Source organism: Struthio camelus, chromosome 2, assembly GCF_040807025.1.
Source record: "Struthio camelus isolate bStrCam1 chromosome 2, bStrCam1.hap1, whole genome shotgun sequence".
Classification (NCBI taxonomy): domain Eukaryota; kingdom Metazoa; phylum Chordata; class Aves; order Struthioniformes; family Struthionidae; genus Struthio; species Struthio camelus.
This window is the reverse complement of record NC_090943.1, coordinates 42,308,051-42,323,595: the sequence shown is the minus strand read 5'-3', so window position 1 is coordinate 42,323,595 and position 15,545 is coordinate 42,308,051. Positions and strand designations below refer to the sequence as shown.

Here is a 15,545-nt window from a genome sequence, read left to right as displayed (position 1 = left end):
CTAAGAGTGTGGCAGATGCATAACGTACAAGACTGACAGGTCTCAGCAAAGTAGGAAGACATGCCTTATCAGTCCCTTGAGATAGAAGTTTACACTCTGGATTTTACAACAGTCCTTTTTATAATGAAGTAAGGTGAAGATCTGTCAGATTTCATGTGCTAATCTTACAGAAACGGCGCTTGCCTCATGACTCCAGCACATAAGCCTGAGTCGCATGCAGCACAGTATTGCAGCCTCTTTCCTGCCAGACGCCCACATTCAGGATGTAGCTATCACCCCTGTTACGTGATCTGCTAAGCATGTGCAGATCTGCCACATGGGTTCATGGGACAAGAGAGAGCACTGGTGCTTCCCTGCAGCAAGATAGCACGCCATGCAGCTGGACTGTCTGGCTGGAAAGCATTTTGCCCTTTGCATCCTCAGTGCAGGAGATTTTCCATGTCACATGGCCCAAGATGGCACTGTCTTATGTATTGAAGAAAAGACTTGTGAGGTCTGCTGAACTGGACAGATTCAGTTTGTTCACAGTCCGGTTATCAGAAAACTCGCTTCAGTGTATTACTGCCACCGACTATGCTTCCTGAGCCTGAAAAAACTATCAGCAGGCAGCTGATTTCAAGAACACACCAGTCCATTATTATATTTAAGTTATTGTGCCATTCACAAACTCTCTCTGGAAGCTGCAAATTAACCATGATAAATGAACCCCCAAACATTCAAGTGCTACACAAACTAGTGCAATATAGTGAGCATTAAAATAGATGAAATAGAATTACTGTGCTCTGCACAGTGATATGTTAAAGTGGAATAGCTGGAAATATAGCAACTATCAAACTAAGAAATATTATTACAAAAATTCATGCTCATTAACTTTAGTTTAGAAAAATATTTTCATTAGAATAATTACTATGTATATTTTAATTTAACTTGAGCAATAAATTTCATGCACTTCAGAACATCAAAAAGCTTAGGAGATATCTATAACAACACCTTCATGATTTATTCATTTTTATATACATATATATATATAATTTATACATATTTTTACATATAGATAGATAGATAGATGTAAAATATACAAGTGTTTCTCCATTCTCACTCACCTTCAAAAATCGTTTCAAAATAGAACAGGAAATGGGAGGGTGGCAGAATATGTCTTATAACCTTTAACTATATCCCTAAACTTATTTTTTCCAATGACACTTCACAGAAAATGACACATCAGTTACATCAGAGTGGAGATAAAACCTACTGTAATTCCTCCAATTAATTCTAACCTCTTAGCTTTACTTGTAATTATTTCATTCAACTGCCCAAACTTAGCTTACTAAGATCTAGCCATTATGATGTGGGTCATACAGTATTTCTGGTGCTAGGCTTTCTGCCTTCGTCTTTCTGCCTTTCAATGGGAGGACTCTTTCTAAAGAGAATTTGTAATAGGGAAAATTATGTTTTAAAAAGCAGAATAAGGGTAAAAGGTGAATGAATGAACACAGTGCCAGACTATTTATTTAGGTGGCTAAAAATTTTCAAAATCTATTCCCTGCTTTCCTGGAAGAGACACTGATTATGCTATTCACTGGTGAGATTGCTAGTTGGACAGTTTACCTATAGTTTGCCCTTTACTTTAATGATGCACATAGCAGCTGTTTTTCTCTTCCCCCCTCTGTTAATTGGGGAAAAACTTTTCCCTGTCTCAGAATTACTGCCAGTGATCATATTTACTCTTGTATAAAATGCTTATTTCAATAACTGATTATATTTCAGATGAGATCAGATAAGTAATCATAATCTGATATGCTATTTTAAAAAAAGGTAGAATTAGTAATAGTGGGACAATCCATGTATACGTTTAAAATATACCTTCATCAGTGTTTAGCCTTCCGTAAGCCATTAAAAAAAATAGAATGGTCACTAATGCTAGAATTTCTTAACACGGGTTAGGGGAAGGAAAATTTAATATTAATTTCTGACATGCATGGTGTAAATTTATGAAAAAATAAGATCACGTGCTAACCAGACAAAAACTAAAGTCAGTTAAACAAAAAAGAGAAAACAAACAAAAAACCCAAGCCAGCAACCAATCAAGAAAAAAATATATACTGGTTCCTCATTCCCTTTTTCAGTAGTCCTTTATTAAAAAAAAAAGTAAAGGAAAGCAAAGCAAATAGGTTCTTGCTGTGCTTTTTCATCAAGTCACCTACTTATTGCTTCCCTCCCTCTGTGCTTCCCCCACTTCCAGCAGCTAGAAGTGACAATACAGCTAAAAAAGACTTAACTTATTGTTTTAGTGGTTGAATATTCTCCAAGAAGATAAGATAGGCTGGCCGATGACACCAGTGATCTGACTGCCCGATCGCTTTACCTCGAGTGCCAGGTAGGACCACAGATAACTGTGATAACTCTCTCTGAGAGGAGAGAAGACTGTACGCATTTAATCCTCTAGTGACTACAGCCCTTCACAGTAACATTTACTCCAGCTGTATTCTGCACAAAAGTCAAGCTTTCAACAGTGTTATTTCCATTTAGTTCATTCCAAACCACTACCCACTGCTCACTCAGCAATCTGATTAGAGAATCACAGCTTCTAAGCAGCTGCTGTATCCTTTCCTTTCTTGGCTAAAGATGACTCGTACACTTTACCATGTAAGACTACCTCCTTCCTTCTGCACATCAGTTGCATCTCCAGTTCACACTGTAAGAAGAAACACATAAAACATATTTTTTTATAATTTTTTTTTAATTTAAAGTTACTTATAATCTAGTTTTTCCTCAAGGAAATACATTTTAAAGGGAGTAGCCTGCTTTCTACAAAAATCCTGTGGCACTCATGACTACTGGCATCGGATACAAAAATGAGTTAGCAAATTATTATTTGTAATTGATACTGAGTTTGCAGATGAAAATCAGAGAGAGAGAGAAGAAAACAAAACAAAACGTCAGTCTCTCAGAGGCAGTCCAAAGCTATTCAAACACTTAGATGCAAGCCTTCACTCAAGTGCAATCTACCAGTAGAAAATCTGGAAGAAAACTTTTACTAGCACTACCTTTAGCACAGCCCCACTTGTAAGTGCAGAAAGGATCAGTCCTCCATATTTTGTCTCATACCGCACCGCAGTGCTGTCACATAGCTGACATGAGGCAGACAAGTCTACTGGGATGCTTCTTTGAGATACGCAGTGTAAGACGATGTAAATGCGGTTGTCTGTCTAGTTCCACGTAAAATTTTGTTGGCAAGAGATGCAGAGTGTGCATCTGAAAGTAGTTCGGTTACCCTGTGCCACATGCAAGACAGCATCAGCAGAGCCAAATTCTCCTAATGAATTCTGAAAATCTCATACAAAGTCCATTTGTCAACAACAACAAAAGAGTATGTATATAAAAAATACAAGATAATAAAGAGATTTGGGATGTCTCATGCATCCTGCTTTCTATTTCTAACACAAAAACAGCTCTTAAGAATGATTAAGAAGAGAACTTGGCCATATTGCATTGTAGCATAGCTCTCATTTACACAGGGCCATGAAAGCCACAATATGTTTTAAAGCCACAGATACGAATTTACAGTAAGACTTTGAACAGTCCCCAAAGCACAGAGTCCAACTGTGCTATTCTATCACTTTTTTCCTCCCATGCTGCCCCATTACTACAACCCTGAGATAGACAATCAGGACCTATACGTTTTCCTCTGAACACAAGCGGTCCTATTAACTTTTTTAGTTTTGGTTAAGAATAGCTTAACCTCTTACGTTAGTATTTATTGACTGCATTTTTCCCATCTTGAACTTTTATTTACTGACATGCCTAATACACTGTTCTGTGACTTTAAGTTTCACAATGTGATTCTTCCCACCATTCTTGAAGGAAAAGAAAAAATGACAATCCAAACTTCTAGTCTTTAATGTTGCCAGCAAATTAGCTAGTCTCAAGATCTTTCAACTCAATAATTAAGTAATCCATAGTTTAGTAAATGGAATGATAATCCTATCATCTCTCATACTTAGTCCATACATTCAAAAGGAAGTTAAAATATTGTGTATTTTCATTTGAATTATAAAAACATTAACTTAGTACTGAAATACTGTGATAATTATTGATTTGATAAAGTCTTCAGCCAAAAGAAGGTGTTTGATCTTTCATAAAGCAGTTTATTTCCCCCTCTTCCAAAAAAAAAAAAAAAAGTATTTTCTTCTAAAACAGGGTAACACTCCCAGTATATTTCTTATCATTGTTAATTCTAGAATGTGAAAAAAGGCACAATTTATGCAAATACCTTTCTGATCACAGGAGACATCTGACATTTAGAGAAAGAGAATCAAGCCTATTTATCTTAGGACAATTCTGCATTTGTAAAAAGCAAATAAATGACAAAATGACCAGTTTGGAGTTCTCTTTCATGTACATGGAATAAGAAAGTATGTCTAGTCACGTCATATAACAAGCTGTTAAGGGATATGGAGGGCAAAAAGAAAAGGGCACACAAAAAACAGCAGTAATGAGTTTCAGGTTCATGCTATCCAGATAAATCTTTCTGTATTTTTAGAGGTGCAACTTGAAGGAGAAGCGAAATAGTAAGACTGGCAACTTTCAACCTTTAGAAGTCCTAACAGCTGGAACCTAGACTCTTAGCAGTTATAACTAATGCCTAGGAAAAAAAAAGTGAATTTAATGCTAATATACTAGAAATTATTTTCTCTACAAGATGGTAGAGTTACAGCTTTTTATACTAATACCTCAGGATTGCCTACATGACCTGAAATATATGACATCATAATACTGAAATTTATCTTCTTTAGTATAAATAAGTTTTCTTACATAAATTTTACTTTATGGTAAAATTAAAAAGCAATATTAACTTTCAAAACAAATTTAAAGTTACATATTGTTTCACAATCTTTTTTTCTTCCAACTCTTTCTTCTTTGGTCACAAGGAAGGCCTACTGAGTGCATAGATGTATCTATATTTGTTAAGTACATTCTCTCTCTCTTTCTAAAAGAAAAAAAAAAGACTGAGTTTATTATGTGACAACAAAGTTTTCCTTTTTTCCCCCCACTCTTTGTTGAATCTATTAATAAATTTGTTTTAATCATTCTTCAAATATTGTGAATTCTGAAGTAGTGCATTTCCTGGTATTTCATGTTTTGTCATCAGGAGTTTTAGTATTTCTATTTTTACTCAGTACTATGAAAAAAAATATTACATGGCACATTAGTATTTTTCTAATGCATTTTCTGGAAAAAAAAGAAAAAAAGTTGGCTGCTATTTGGAAAGATTAATCATATAAGACCCTGGGGCCAGAGTCTTACCAGATTTACCTAAATCAGATTTTGATACAACTTTAGTGATCTCAGTGAGATACATCAAGGTTCATTCAAAGAAATGGACTCTGACTTTTTTTGCAAAAGTGTTAAAAATTATTGCTAGTGATTTGAAAAATTCTACAACACTGCGGTAAAACTTGTACCTGAACACTCCAGTTTTCACTGAAGTCACTACTTTGACAACAACGGAAATAGATTTCCTGTTGGCTTCCCTGAGAGCAAAGGTAGGCTGGTAATTTTTAGAATTGTTTTTTCATTTCTTTCATTTTGACCAAAAAAAGTGACTTTGCATATTGCCAGTTTATATTTGCATCACAAAATTCTGCGAAAAACCTGAATGGTAATGACAGCGGTTTTACTTGTATTTTCAATACTTTTCCTAAGTTTCTCAAAGACAGATAAATGCAGAGAACCAGTTTTCTCTTCCATTCTGTTTGAATCTCTCTCAAGCAGAGATTTTGGAAGTCTTCTAGGACAATTCCCTTGGCTATCTATCTTCGTTACTGCTTATTTGTTTTCTCCGTTATATAGAATGAGCATTTTTCTTTACAATATTATTCATCTTCACAAAAAAATAGTTATGTTACTTTTGTTAAGAATAAAATACAGCAGAATTCTGAACATTTTTATATCATCTGATGGAGAATATTAATGGAAAACAATTAAGTATGCCATGAACTCTTGAAAATGTGTTCTGTTGGGAAAAGTCTTCTGAAGACTCACGGACAGCTGATTCAACCTGTGGGTCTCACGGAGGATCAGGAACCTCTAGATATAGTCTTTAGCCACTGAAAATGGAATAGATCATGGCAGGGGGAGGGGGTGAGCGGCTGGAAGAGGCCACCAGTAACTCCTCCCTTCCTTGAAAAGGGGCAAACCATTGCAGTGTCATAACACAAATGCAGTGCTTGTTTTAAGAACCATGGTCCCTTAAGATCAACTGGGAAAACAAAATGTTTCTCCATAACTGCAACTGTTTTCAAAACTCCTTGAAGTGATTGACAGTCAAGCTTAAAGCTTTACGGATAGTCAGAAGACATTTACTGTTCAATTCAGTGCTGAACATGCTAGTATTTTCAAAACAATACTTGTTACAAAGCCTTTGAACACTATTATCTATCACAGAAAACAGAGAGAGTCAGAAGCACTTGGCAGGAGAAACTCCAAAAGATTTTTCTGCTGAGGAAGACACTCTCCTGCCTGCAGTTTGAGAATGTTTTCTTTGTTTCTTTATCTATCCTCCTCATCTTTTTTCTCTAGTATTTTTTATTTTGCAGATTGAGTGGGCAGCAAACAATATTACTTTGGGAGCGGTTTGTTCTTTAATTGAGCTTGTTCTTAACTTATGGTCACTTGAACACATTATAAGGTAAACCAGCTTGTGAACATGCTAGAAACTCCTGTAGCAACAACTTGTGTTCACTTTTTCAGGCCACAGCTAGTGTAATACATACAGAATAACTTACTCTTCTTTCAAAAATACATTGCATCAGAATAAGCACACATGTAAAATAGTACTAGTTAATGCTCTGTAAACCCATACACCTTCCCTGATCTATTGCAACATATTCATGCATATATATCCTAACTGTTTACTCTTCAGCAGGTGTTTGAGGCAGTATTTTTGTTACATATCTATGTTCTGTTACTCTGAACAATACTTTGAGCACATCTGCTTTGCATTCAAAAAAACTGAGAATGTCTATAAAATTTGTACCTGCATAAACATAATAGAATTAGATAAAATAGATGTTAAATGTATGAATGCAATGATAACAATGAGCTAATTCTACTGTCACAGTAAGTTTATGCAGTCACTGATTTTTTTTTTTTTTTAAATCAAAGAGGAAAATGGCATCATACATTTGTAAATCTAGTCTTTTCTCTTCTCTACTGTAACTGCTTTGGGAATCCTGATAATCATCTAAGATTTAGAATTCCTATAAGGAGTTTGTTCTGTAATCCATGACATTCAAATATATGCCACTTCAAACACAGTGCAGTGATTAGAACAAAACAGTGCCAGGTTTCTTAGGCTCATGTATAAAATCCCACCCCAAAACAGTACTGAAGATATTAATCTTAGATTACGCAAAAAAAATCACTTATTTAATGACTCTCTTCCATTCCTAAATTTCAAATGCTTATGCTGAATTCAAATATAGAGTTTACTTCTGGAATAACAGTGTAGGTTACCAGTCCAACTTTATTTTATGAGCATTAATCTGGCACCTTAGACCTCGAAGCGGTACGTTTAATGAGTTACACAGCTTTCTCTTCTCTCTGCACCAATATGCGGCAGGATTATCATTCTATCTTTTTTTGCTAGGTAGAACAGAAAGGATAGAACCATTTGACTTAATTCAAATACACTATTTTTTCCAGTAATAACATGTTCTCTTAATAAAATATACATTAATGACAAATCTTATGATGTAAGGAACACTCTATCCTGAAAAGAGAGTAGATTTTAGAAATGACACCTGCACACTCTTGCCTCTCTGACCAGACTCTCAGGCTCAGAACTCAAGAATTAGTTTAAAAAAATATTGTCTGAATACGCCTCTAAAACCCTTTGGTTCTGGATCTTTCAGGTCCATCTCCAGTTCAAACTAGAATCAGAAGTTATACCTGCTGAAAGCAGAGACCACCCAAATAAAATAGTCTTGGATTATGAGGTGGTTCACTCCCAACCCTTGGGAAGAAATAACAGGCAGAGATTTTTCAAGTAGCTGTTTAATCTAGTCTCTCAGTGACTTCCGATGAAGAGCAACAGCACAAAGAAGACTGGATTCCCGAAATCTAACCCCTTGTTTATATTCACAATCATTTGCTTTTTTTTTTTTTTTTTTTTTTTTTTTTTAAAGCAGCAGAGCTAAAGTAAGCTGCAACGCTAGCCATGTCTTACAGAGGCAAGTGCAGAAAGGAAAGTGTTTGCTTCGTTTTGAATGAACCACGTATTTGTCACTGAAAAAAATATATTGCCAACAAAAGAAATTGTTTGTACTCTGAGCTGAACACAAGCCAGACTAAGCATTACTTCCTCATCCAAGGATATGAGCAAGAGGGAAGATGAGTTTGCATAATAGAAGACCAAATAAATATTTATCTTTGGAAATTTGCTTCTGGTCAACTAAATTCTTCTCTATTGGAAAGAACTAGACCACCCTCACTGCATGCTCTCCTTCGCTCCTTCTGAAGGAGAGTTTAACAGGTCATCAGATTTTTCTGTCACTGTTAGGAAGCCTCTTCATGGTTGATCTAAATGCCAGTGCTTTCCAAATTTTTTTAATCTTTCACCCCTCTTTCCTCACAGGCTTTTGTCTTTGAGAGGTGGACACTTCTGACCGTGGCGTTTGATCAATAACGTCTTCCTCTTGGAAAGCATAGCTGTTGCTTTCCCTATGCCTGCCAATGTCTCATTTCCTTATGTCCAGTTAGGTGCAGTGCTGTGAGTATCACCAGTAGCCAGTGTTTTGTTTCCTTTCATGTTCTTGTGATGTTATGATTAAGCAGCACATTGACTAGTCTAGAGAGGATAGGACTCAATCGAGTAAGACACTCAATTTGATAACAAAGTAGCAGAAAGTTAGTGTGTGGGTGCAATCTGGCAGGCCTTACCAGTTTGTTTGTGAGACAAAACAAACAAACAAACAAACAAGAAAACCCCAAAACAAACACAGAAAGGCAAGCTATCTGCCCCTGCACTCTGGCAAGATCAACACATATAAAGGCTTTCACGTCTGTCTCAACTGCTGATTTTTCAAAAGAGACAACCCTGTTTGAAACGGGATGCAAGTAGAAGTACATTAACATGATATTTAATATGCCTGAAGTCTATATGTTCTCATCAGGCACCTTTGGATCACCTCTTAGGAGTAACTAAAGCAATTGGGATCCATTGGGCTGCTAAGGATAAAAAAACCCCAACTGAAAAGAAACACTAACAAAACAAAATAAAACTCACACATAATTATTAAAATTCCTGCTTACGCACAAAGTTCCATTCATTAACACTTGAGCAAATTCAGCAGAGATAAACAGGTGACATATAAGTCCTTCTATTTATAATTGGGAAAAAAATCTGAATGCGGAAGTTGTTCTACAAATAGGGAATTATTACCATTGACAGTGAGCAAGAAGGAACAAACCCAGCTTGATCTTAGATTAGACTGATCATGCAAGATTGTTAATAAGGATGTGGAAGTACACAGTTAATTTGGAAATTGATCATATTTGATAAACATGGGAGATAATTATAGAACTTCAGCTATCATTTTAGAGTGTAGTATAACGATACCATTCAAAGTAGTCATATTTTTTTTTAGACAAATTAATGAGGCCATTTGCTGAAACTGTTAGGCTTTGCTGCATAAGAAAGTATCATAAATTAGCAGAAATAGTCATTTCTGGTGTGGATTTATCTGTTTTTTAAAAGAATATATGGATCTGAAAATGGAAGAGAAAGACGTTTTCCTACCATGCAGCCATTTCTGAATATTTTTCCTAACCTAAATTAGAGAAGCAAAAACATGAGACTTTTCCATTAAAAAGGGATAAGTGATTGACTTCAAACATTTACTTTCATAATATTTGGGGGTTGAATCCTGGGCTTGTTAGACATGCTTTTATATTGGAAAATAATAATTTGACTTGAAAATCTGAAAAGAAATGAAAAAATAATCATTTCAAATTGTATTTGCTCTTTTTTTTCCTGAGAGAGAAATAATCACAAACACCTTGCTGACAGAGTGGGGAAAAAGTGTTTCAATGACCTGGTGCTTGTTTATACAGGCAGAAAAGTAAGATTACTGTAGGAAAATTCTGACTAAAGCTACTATGCCACATACACAAAAAACAGTTCAGGGTTGTAACCACATGAAGACGTAATAGCACATAGGCAGATCCAAGAGCTCTATCATGGAAATCTGGATAGGCAGAGCCTTAATGCTGTTCTTCCATGTACACAAGGTAGGTAATGGGAACTTTGCCAAAGAAAATCTCTGGGATATCCCCCACATCCAGAAGGAGGATGCAAGTGTAAACTAATTCTCTTTGTTTAGCATATATTCACTGTTTTGAAATGGAAAGAATACAAATATGTAACATACCTATAACAATATATCTACTATGAGAACTTTATATAGCTGAAGTAATTGTCAAGCAGTATATTATCTAAACCTTTTTGATATTTGCAATTTGTCCGTAACAGGATTCATAACTGCTAATTAGACAAAAATTGTTGCGAGAGTAAAAATGAAAAAAACCATTATATGATTGAATTTTTTCAAAGTTCTATGCAAAGCAAAGCATATTTTCTAATATTATCTGGAATCCTTTCTTGCACTGTTGCCCAGAATTAGAATTATCCCTCTTCTGGATTAAAGGTGCATTGGTGGATTAGTCTGTCACTGATGACAACATAATATATCCTTCCCAGAGGCTTAAAATGAAAGGAGGTTTGTTAACCACAGACTATGTTAGAATAAATAATAAGACGATGACACTGTTTAACACAAAATTGTATTTAACAGTAAGACATCATCAACTACAAGGTCAAAGTATTTGATAAAACATAGACCCTGGTTCACTGCCACATATCAGTTTATATTCCTTTCACAGCCTGTATCCTCTATAGAACTGGTAAAAGATGGGACTGATTCCTACAAGGATTACACTTCAGTATTGTTCCTAACTTTAGCCACCTGAACTTTCTCAGGAATTCTTGGACAATTTAAATGAGTAAAAAATTAGTTTAATATTTCTTTTTGGTGTTCAGATATTGATAAATACTTTGCAGAACTGTGTATCTTTATCTGAACAAGAATTCTTCTCAGTTAAACAATCAATATTCTTACATTTTAAATCTTTCATTTTTTAAAAGAAAATATTATGTTATATCAAAGCAACAAGGGAGCCAGGGCTTATTTTAGCAGATTTTAAATTGAGCTATGATATGCATTGGCATACATAATTTGGTTTAGAAAAATAGAATTTAAATACGTTATTGATTCATCTCTTTAGCACTCTATAAAGAGCTATTATGTTATTCTGTAAATTAGTCATCACATGCTGTTGGTTCTCCACAGAATAGTACTATCCTCCATAGAAGAAAGTTCCAATAGATGCCAGATGATGTAGTCCATAAAATGACTTTCTGTGTGAACTTCTGGGACTGTTTCGAAAGCCCATAGCTATACAGTGATACCGTCTAAATGAGGTTAATTTCAATATTTGAATCAAATTGTCAAATTCCATCCAAAAAGCAAAACTTTCACTGAAATGGGTATTAATTGTCCACAATAAAATATAACATGTAATATTCTCTCGAGGTAGTTAGGGGAAAACATGCAATTGGGTACTTATTACATCCCAAGAAAAGTAGATTAATTGCTAGCACTATAAATTTCAAAGTAAGGCAATTGGGTATGGGTGGTTTTTTCTTTTTTCTTTCTTTCTTTTTTTTTTTTTTTTGCTTAAAGGAAGATTGGCCCAGTTGAATTTATAAAGGTCAGTAGAATACTTAAAGAAAGTAGCTACGTATGGTCACAAAATCCAGCTAAGCAATGAACTTGCTAGCACACTTGTCTGTTGGTGCCACTGAGAACAGTGGGATTAGACATTTCTCTAGCGTTTATTTAATAAAAACCTGCATGTCATCAATAATGCTGATTGTTAAATTGGATCTTTGAAGAACAAAATATAATTTGTGAAATATTTGTGTGTATAGCTCACAGGCTGAGTGCTCGATCCTTTGAAAGAAAGCCACTGTCAAGGGGGAGGGTCCTGAGTACATAGCAGGGAAGTACTGCTTTTCAGGCAAGTGGTAGTATCAGCAACAAAACTCCTATTAGAGCTGCATGATTTCATATGCAGCAAATAATACCTGTGTACTTTATAGAAAATTAAGAGGTGGGGACTGGGAGGGAAAGGACTGAGTAGTGTACTCTCTGACAAGGCAGATGGAATTTAAAGGTACATCTAAGTAGTTTTAAGAGGGATTGCTTTGTAATCAAGTACCAATTACATACAGCCCTGAATTTTAATTAGCAGCCTATCCTCAGACTACTGGAACAGTTAACGTGAAGTTCTCTGCAATTGATCTCAGTGACTATCACTTTTTTTGACATTTAATTACTGCATCAGTAAGTTGTAAAAGTTAAGTTATCTTAATCACAGCCTAACTCTGAAACATTCAGAGAATGCCAACAGATACATGATCACGGAGGTATTAAACATTCACACCAGTTAGACTAGAACGTTTCCGGTTAAGGAACAACTGGCAGCAACTTTTGGGGAGGGAGGCGGTGGTGGGAGGGAGGGAATTAAAGGGAAGGAAATTCATTTTAGCTCCAACCTCCTCTTCGCTCTTGTGTGCAAAACAACAGACGGCTCCTGACCAGCCGCTGTAAGGAGCGATCAGCTTCCCGCAGCAGCGCGGAGTCTGGGCGCCGAGGCGGCCCGTCGCCGGGGAGCGGGCGCGGCGGGAGCGCGGGACCTGTCCAGGGTCCTGCAACCGCGCCGCCCGCGGGAGCTGCCCGTGGTCCTGCACCGCGCCTCGCGGAGAGCCTCCCCCCCCACCCCAAACAGCCCCCGCAGCAGCCGCCGGCCGTTGTAGAGCCTCATTTACTTGGTCAAGCTTTTGGAGAGGCTTAAGGGCGGAGGGAAGAAAGGGAAAAACAAAACCCCACACCTCCCTTGCCGAGCCCTGCTCGGCTCCGAAGGCTGCCTTCCCCCGCTACGGTCCCTCCAGCGCACCAGGGCTGCCTGCCAAGCCGCGGCGGATGGGCAGGAGGGAAGCCCCAGCCCCGTGCACAACTTCGCTGCCGCGATCCCGGCGCTCCCGGCACCAGCCCTGCCCGTCCCCGTGCTGAGCCCTAGAGCTGCGCCGTGAGGGGAAGGGACCCAGCACGGTCCCCACCTGCACAGCTGCAGAGTGAGTCTCACAGACAGGAGAGTGAGAGAGCCTGGGAGCTGCCTCGCCTCCACTTCCTTTCTGGCAGCGTCTGGTACCAAAGAAACCCCCTGAAGAGGGAGGGAAAGGAGAAGATGCTCCCGCTTAATTTACAGATACCCCCGTACTCGCAGGATCCCCTTCACTGAGAGGCCAGCGCCAACACCCGCCCCAGACCCGGACTCACGTGTGCCGTCAAATCGGGTAGCGATTGTGTCCAGAAAAGTGTTCTGGGGTGCCAGTAATCCTTTCATGACCGGCATTTTTCCAGCGTGGTGCGAGATTCCCCATCAAAGTTTGCCTACAAGGGTGGTTGGAGAAGAAAGTGCAGAGGGCGCCCGAGGGGAGGGAGGAGGCGGAGGGAGAGGGGGAGCGCGTGGGAGGGACGAAGAGGGCGGTGCAGAGGGGGATGCGGATGAGGATGGGGATGCCGCCGCCGCGCCGTCTCCGGCGCCGGAGCCCCCCGCCCGGCAGCCCGCGGCGCGGCAGAGCTCTCCGGGCCGCGCCAGCCTCCGCCACCGCCGGCCGGGCCGGGCCGAGCCGGGCCGCGCCGCGGAGCACCGCACGCAGCGGGGAGCCGCCGCGCAGAGGGGCGCCCTGGGCCCCGCCGCCCTTCCGGAGAGGAGCCGGGGCGCATGGGGAAAGGCGGGAGCTGACCGCCAGAAGGCGGCCTTGAGGAGGATGGGCTGGGAAGCGAAGAGAAAGGATGAAAAGAGAAGTGGGGAGGGGAAAGGAAACCCCAAAACAGTTTTTAGCCACCTTTAGCTAGAGTGGGGCATGAGCCTCATCAAATAGCAGCCGTCCTGGGTCTGTCAGGCCCTCCCAACTCCCTCCATCCCCATTTGACAAGTCAAGTTCTCAGTGCTAGTAAATAAGAAGTTTCCTTGACTTATGCAAGTTTACATGCTCATCCCCATTTTGCAAGTATCAATATTACAGGATAAAGCTTAGGCTCTTCCTCAGCTGAAAGGAGAAACACTATGTTGACATGTATAACAAGTGCACCTGTAGATGTTTACTGGAGAGTAAGACTAGACCATGGAGAATTGCTTCATCAACCATGCAGTCTCATGGGTCATTTTTATATACTGAAGCTATTTTTTTAAAGGTTGAGTGTAGGCATTTTCACATTTGTTGTGAAAGTTTCCTAGATCATATTCCCAATAAAAAAATATTATTCTTTGCCAATAACAGAGCACATGGAGACACAGGTCTTCACGTCAAAATTCAAATATGTAAACTCAAAAGAAGATAAAATGAAGTGGCAGGTATGCAAGCTATTCCCATGTTGGGGCAAGTGACTTGCTCAGACTGGTACCGTGGCTCTTTGAATGCTGTCAGATAATATGGCACAGTCATTTCACTTACTGCTGCACCACTGTCTAAACTTCTCCATGTTCTTTCAAGCATCCAGAGACTGGGGAAAAGAAGGGAGAGTACACTTTAAACCCACTTTGCATTATGGAGAAGGATGATGTTCTCCTCACAGTATTATTTTCATTTCTTGTTATTCTAAATCCTTTGTTCTCCCTTTCTCTTGACACTTAGAGGACTTTGTTTCTCATTCTCCAGGACAATTAGCACAGAGAAAGGCTCCAGAAGGGACAAAAAGTATTTTTCATTACAAGTGACTTAAAAAGGGAGAGGAAAAGTGTTGACAGATAGGTTTTATAGCATGATATACCACATGGTAACCCTACCTTGGCCTTGAAAATAGAGCATTATTTTCGGGATATCAGGCTAATCTGTTCATCCCTCTTTATAGTGGGAGCTTGTGAGGAACAGTCAGAGAACTCCCAGCTCAGTTTTCAGATGAAGCACATAAAAAAGAGATTGCCCTACAATCACTATTACTATGGAAGTCTTCAACATCTCACAGAATTATCAATTTCTTAGCTGATTACTCTCATTTCTGGCAGGCTTTCCCCCTCATTGGGCATTAATAGTATAGTTCAGTATCAAAAGTCATACATTTTAAGAATCCCAGAATTCCTTAACATTTTTCTTCAAAATTGTTCTAATGTCCTTTAGTTTATCATATAAGCAGAGCCGAAAACTTAATTCCTCTTAACAGCTTTCCATTTAGTCTCACTGGCAGGTTAAGTATTACATCCCCTACTTCGGTTTCATACAGATATCATGAGCTACATGTTCCCACTACTGAGAAAGAAAATCCTGATCCAAAACTTGTGGAGTTCAAGAGAGCATGATCATATTTTCAATTCTGTCAAACAGCTCATCAAAGTAAACCTGAACCTTTGAAATTTGC

At 38.5% G+C, this 15,545-nt stretch overlaps 1 protein-coding gene across 3 annotated transcripts in view; it reads right to left on the bottom strand.

The window, feature by feature from the left end:
* Positions 1-13,670, bottom strand: part of KCNH8 (potassium voltage-gated channel subfamily H member 8) — a 207,044-nt gene extending 193,374 nt beyond the window's left edge. For 2 of the 3 annotated variants that reach the window (XM_068935379.1, XM_009676395.2), the window contains exon 1: positions 13,464-13,670. In XM_068935379.1, the coding sequence (XP_068791480.1) occupies positions 13,464-13,539 (76 nt within the window). In that variant the 5' untranslated portion in view covers positions 13,540-13,670. The remainder of the gene's footprint in view (positions 1-13,463) is intronic. The other variant, XM_068935380.1, reaches the window with a different exon arrangement.
* Positions 13,671-15,545: the final 1,875 nt, after the last annotated feature.